The following is a 5,444-nucleotide window of genomic DNA, read 5'->3' as shown; positions in this document are numbered from 1 at the left end:
CCCCCACGGCCCACCTTCGAACTTGACCTCCGTATCCTCAACGGCGACTTGCCCACTGAAAATCATAGACAGGCACTTAACGATTCCCGAGTTATCTGAGGAAGAACAAAAAACGCAAACACAAAAGTCAGCTCCAGTCACGTAAGAACCTCCCCCCCCGAAGCCCATTTCTGGCCATCACAATGCCCATTAGTAAGACAATTTGCCTGCCAAAAATCGTGAGCCATGGACCATGCCTTCAAACTTTATCGTGCATAATCTACAAAACAGTGCAAAAGCGATTCTATAGCCTTCTGTCGAAGGCAACAACATTTATTAACATTATTCACAATGGCTTCACGCCTCACGGGTTTGGTTTGCACTCGTGGGAAGGTGATAAAATAAGTCTGCATTAGCGTTGGAGACTGTGCATTTCAGTATAACACTTGGGGCATGGATAGATGTTCATGATTTTGGCAGACAGGTTACAGTTGAGGAAACCAAGTTCAAGTGCGAAAATGGGCTTTGTTGGGGTAACTTTGGAAAACGAATCTTGCGTACCTGCGGTGATAAAGATCTTCCTTTGTCTCTAAATTGAGCCGTGTTCTTACCGTCCTGTTCACTGTTGTAGTGGTTTATGCCGAATACGTGTCACATCCTGGTATTGGTTGATTTACTGATGTTATTTTGTAACTCTGGAGCAATTATTCCTTTCCCTTCCAAAAATTCTTTTAAATTGCAGGTGTCAAAGCAAAACGACAATTGAAGACTTTGTGCAATCCAGATCGCTCCTCGCAGAATCTACTTTGGACGAACTAAGTGCGACGTGTTGAATCGTAGGCAAATCTGTCACTTACACTCAATTCATCATCTTAGTTTTAAAAAGACAAGCCAACGTTATTATATAATAAAGATGGTTTCTTTTTGGTCGACTTCCAAATTCCTATTTCTGTCCATTTTGATTCTGAGTACTGGAGCCGCCTACCTGTACATCAGCTACAGCAGAGGAGATCTGTCATTAAATAAAATGGTGTCTGGTGCACTGGCCAGCTATAGGGAAAGGGGTAAGTAAAGTTTATGCATTCCTGTACGTGTGTGTGTATCTGTTTGGGGTACTAGTAATAATTAATAATATCAACAATTTCGATATCATTATGACGTATTTTGACATCAAATAATACTATAAATCAAATAGTACTTGATCTTATAATATGGTAGCAATATTTTTGATAATTCTATTTCTTTTGCCAAACAATGCCAAGTGTCTTAATCTTACAAACATCTTGAAGCATACGCGCCTTTTCTTGCAAACGTGTTACTTTCTTTTTCAAGACGACTGGGGTAACTTAGCAGAAGCTGAGAAGGAACAATCCCGCAGACTTGCCACGTTAAAAGCATACTGTAAGAAGAATCTCTCAATGGTACGTAACAATGATTTAACATATTACTTTGTACAATAACCACGAGGCATTTTACGGTGGCCCGTAAGAACAGGCATGCGTGTCTGCACGAATACCTTCCACGTCAGCACGAATACCTTCCACGTCTGCGTACCTTGCACGTCTGCGCGAATACCTTCAACGTCTGCGCGAGTACCTTCCTCGTCTGCACGAATAACTTCCACGTCTGCGTGAGTACCTTCCACGTCTGCGCGATACCTTCCACGTCTGCGCGAGTACCTTCCTCGTCTGCACGAATAACTTCCACGTCAGCGCTAATACATTCCTCGTCTGCGCGAGTACCTTCCACGTATACGCGAGTACCTTCCACGTCTGCGCGAGTACCTTCCACGTCAGCGCGAATACCTTCCACGTCTGCGCGAGTACCTTTCACGTCTGCACAGAAAGAACTCCCTCGTCTGCGCGAGTACCTTCCACGTCTGCGCGAGTAATTTCCACGTCTGCGCGAATACCTTCCACGTATGCGCGAATACCTTCCACGTCAGCGCAAATACCTTCCACATCTGAACAGAAAAAACTTCCTCGTCTGCGCGAGTACATTCCACGTCTGCGCGAGTAATTTCCACGTCTGCGCGAATACCTTCCACGTCTGCGCGAATACCTTCCACTTCAGCGCAAATACCTTCCACATCTGCACAGAAAAAAAACTTCCTCCTCTGCGCGAGTACCTTCCACGTCTGCGCGAGTAATTTCCACGTCTGCGCGAATACCTTCCACGTCTGCACGAATACCTTCCACGTCTGCGCGAATACCTTCCTCGTTTGCGCGAATACCTTTCTCGTCTGCACAGAAAAGGGTATCCAGAAAAGATGGGCTAGGCTAGGACTAGGGCTACCTTGATGGGCTACCCTTTCTGTAATCTCCAAGCAGATCTTTTGGTGGGGGTAAGACAGTATCAAATTGGCCAGTCTGTATCCATTCCCCCACCCAAGATCTGCCGGCACTCGAACAGGGAGGAGCACTTCTTTTCAAAAATGGTGTTGCTGCCCCTCCTTGTGTCCCTATTAACAACTATCAAAAATTTGTTGTGCTAAGATTTTTACAAGCGGTTTATAGCTTGAATCTGGGACAAATGCAGTCACCCGCGCACATCTCAGTGGGAGTTCTCACCTAACCCTGTCCAGATAATACTGTATGCTGGTACTAAAATATGCTGGCTGAAACATAGAAATGTCAATAACTGGGCTCATTGTGGTTCAAAACCGCAGATATTACCAAACATATGTTGGACCTTCTTTCCTTTAGTTAAACTGAACAAAATAACAGTTGGTGAGGGGACCCATAGAGAGTAATGCTCAACCAGCTGGCCCACTAGGAGGGCAAGAGCCTTGCCTGGTGGTCAGGGCAATAAACTACTTGGCAAGGATATTTTGATCAGGCAACAACTAGGTGTTAATAGCCTTTGACGTTTCGACTGGAGGCAGATCTTTGGTGGGGGAATGGATACAGACTGGCCAATTTGATACTGTCTTACCCCCACCAAAAGATCTGCTTGGAGATTACCCTTTCTGGGCCCCAAAGGATGTGCATGGGGTTTCGATCTCTATCAAATTTACTTGTCTTTACAGCTGTGGGTGGGCTGTTTGGGGGCGGTAATCACTGCTTTTATCAACGCGAGCAAGATTTAGTCACAGGAACTATGTATTTATTTATGAAGAAAAAATTCTAATAATACAGTAAATGTTGTGTTAAACTAGATAGAAGGGAAGGTGTATGGGAGACGATTGAAACTTTGCTAAACTATGCATGAAACCAGCCAACACCTTACATCTGCTTGGATATATGGAAACTTGATAATGGCAGGCGTGGAATGTTAATCCTAGTTCCAGTCAGCATGGCTAGAGAGGTAGGGTTCGTTTTCTGAGGCTACAAAGTAAGGCATTGAAGCTGGTCCCACTGTACTGCATGAGTGTCCACATGTGCTTGTTTGAAAAAAAAAATTAGACTTACCAGTAACTGTTTCTTTGTAGTATGTGAACGTATGTACTATGCCATATGGTTAGTAAATAATTGTTAGATTTTTCAGGCTTGAGTTTCAAAAAAAAATTGTCATGTAAGACTAAGAGTTGATGAAGTATACATGTAGGGCATGTAGATGAATTGAATCTTTGAGAAAGACACTATCATTTTATAATCTGCCTTGCTAATTGCATGTCTGGGTCACTGTAGTTTAGTCACTCCTGACTGACTGACTGTTCTTGGGGCGGGGGTCATTGAACCCTGCAGCGAGCTTGTGTTAAGTCAGGCTAATGTCTTTCCTAGGAGGCAACAATAAATACAGCCACAAATGATATTAACTTAACCACCTAGGCCTACAGTGCTACATATTAGTATACCATCTTAGAGTCTGTCTAATTTCTTAAAATTGCTAAACTATACTCTTCTTTCTCTTTTGTTATACACACATCTTTTTTACCTCTGAATCAGTTTACCATAAAAAAAGGCTCATTGTATTAGCTACTGAAATGTATTAACTGTGACAGTCTTTTGCAGCCCTCCTAGGGGCACACCTGTGGGGGCTATTCATTTAAATACCAGCCTATCAAGGAACACATGCCGGGCACTATCCCCTAGTGGAACTCCTTGCCCTGGCCCTCAGTTTCCCCCATGGAATACTAACCCTAACATTACTCTCTCAACGATTATAAGCCTGTCATTATCGAGTTTTTATACGTCTAAAATTTCCATCATCTCCCGAACACCTTCCCTTCTAAAACATTTGATTGTAGAATTGGAATTTTCTTCATAACAAAAACATATTTCCTATGACTATGGAGATCAAACCCACAGGCACATCCTTTGGGCCCAGAAAGGGTATTTATTTATTTATTTATTTATTACAATTAACCACATACATAATATACATGGAGGGCATGGTGGAACAGGTGCACCTAAGTGCACCTTTTCAAGGCCACCATGCCCACAAATAAATAGACAATGTGCATTAAAAAAAATACAAAACAGTGATACAATATATACAAATTTACAAGATGTTAAAGCAGTAATAACTGGGCTTAACGGGGCCTCGTAGCGCGACAGGAGGTGCAGCCACACGACAGCACCCAAGAGCACGGAATGTCCACACTGAAATGTTGGTCGAACCTGTTGCGCATGGACAACCGACACTTTTTCTTGAAAGCCGCCACGTCAGTTGGACTCGACGCGTTAGCTCCCAGCGCCGTGGTCTCGACGTCCAGTTTGTTCCATATTGTTATGACTCGTGGCAGGAAGGATGAGGCATAGCACGAAGTTTTCACTCTAGGTGGGACCAGCATGTGAGCCCTAGAGCTTCGAGGAACTCTAGACGAGAAGTTGACTAACCTCGATATGTCAGTATCATACACTTTTGCACGAGACTTAACAAGTGTTACCACATCGGAAATCTCCCTTCTGTAAGACAGAGGCAGCCAGCCCAAACAGGCTAGACGTGACTTGTAGTCGAGTTGCCGAGAGGAGGGCCCTTAGATGAATTTCGTAGCCCTCCGCTGGACAACCTTGATAAGGGAAATGAGATTTCGCGATGTAGGGCTCCATAGTGGAGAGCAATATTCAAGCACACTTCTGATAAGAGAAAGGTACAACGTTTTCCGAATGTCAGTGTTGGAGTGGAATCCTACAGTTCGCTTTACAAAGCCAAGCATTGAGTTAGCTTTGGCCACTGATCTTGCAACGTGGGTGTCCCACTTAAGGACGGGTAGCCCATCAAGGTAGCCCTAGCCTAGCCCATCTTTTCCGGATACCCTTTTCTGTACAGGCGAGGAAGGTATTCGTGCAGACGAAGAAGGTATTCGCGCAGACGAGGAAGGTATTCGCGCAGACGAGGAAGGTATTCGCGCAGACGAGGGAGTTTTTTCTGTGCAGACGTTTAACCCTATCTAGACCGGGGGGGGGGGCTAAAAGTGCCCGCGCCAACGTTGATGTCACATAGCGTCTGAATGGCTAGGGCTAGAATGACCAAACTTGGTGACTTTTCCTAAAATATTGTTGGCAACAATTTTCTATCAT

The 5,444-nt window shown here is 44.2% G+C and overlaps 1 protein-coding gene across 1 annotated transcript in view; it reads left to right on the top strand.

The window, feature by feature from the left end:
- LOC109462287 (carbohydrate sulfotransferase 12-like) overlaps positions 1-5,444 on the top strand; it is a 21,865-nt gene that overhangs the window by 6,046 nt on the left and 10,375 nt on the right. Inside the window, exons 2-3 of the mRNA XM_019758817.1 lie at positions 722-1,043; positions 1,312-1,400. Of these exons, the coding sequence (XP_019614376.1) occupies positions 893-1,043; positions 1,312-1,400 (240 nt within the window). The 5' untranslated portion in view covers positions 722-892. The remainder of the gene's footprint in view (positions 1-721; positions 1,044-1,311; positions 1,401-5,444) is intronic.

The sequence above is a fragment of the Branchiostoma belcheri genome, unplaced genomic scaffold (assembly GCF_001625305.1).
Source record: "Branchiostoma belcheri isolate BF01 breed outbred unplaced genomic scaffold, Haploidv18h27 scaffold114, whole genome shotgun sequence".
NCBI classification, from domain to species: domain Eukaryota; kingdom Metazoa; phylum Chordata; class Leptocardii; order Amphioxiformes; family Branchiostomatidae; genus Branchiostoma; species Branchiostoma belcheri.
The sequence above is the reverse complement of the archived record's forward strand: the minus strand, read 5'-3'. Positions and strand labels throughout refer to the sequence as shown.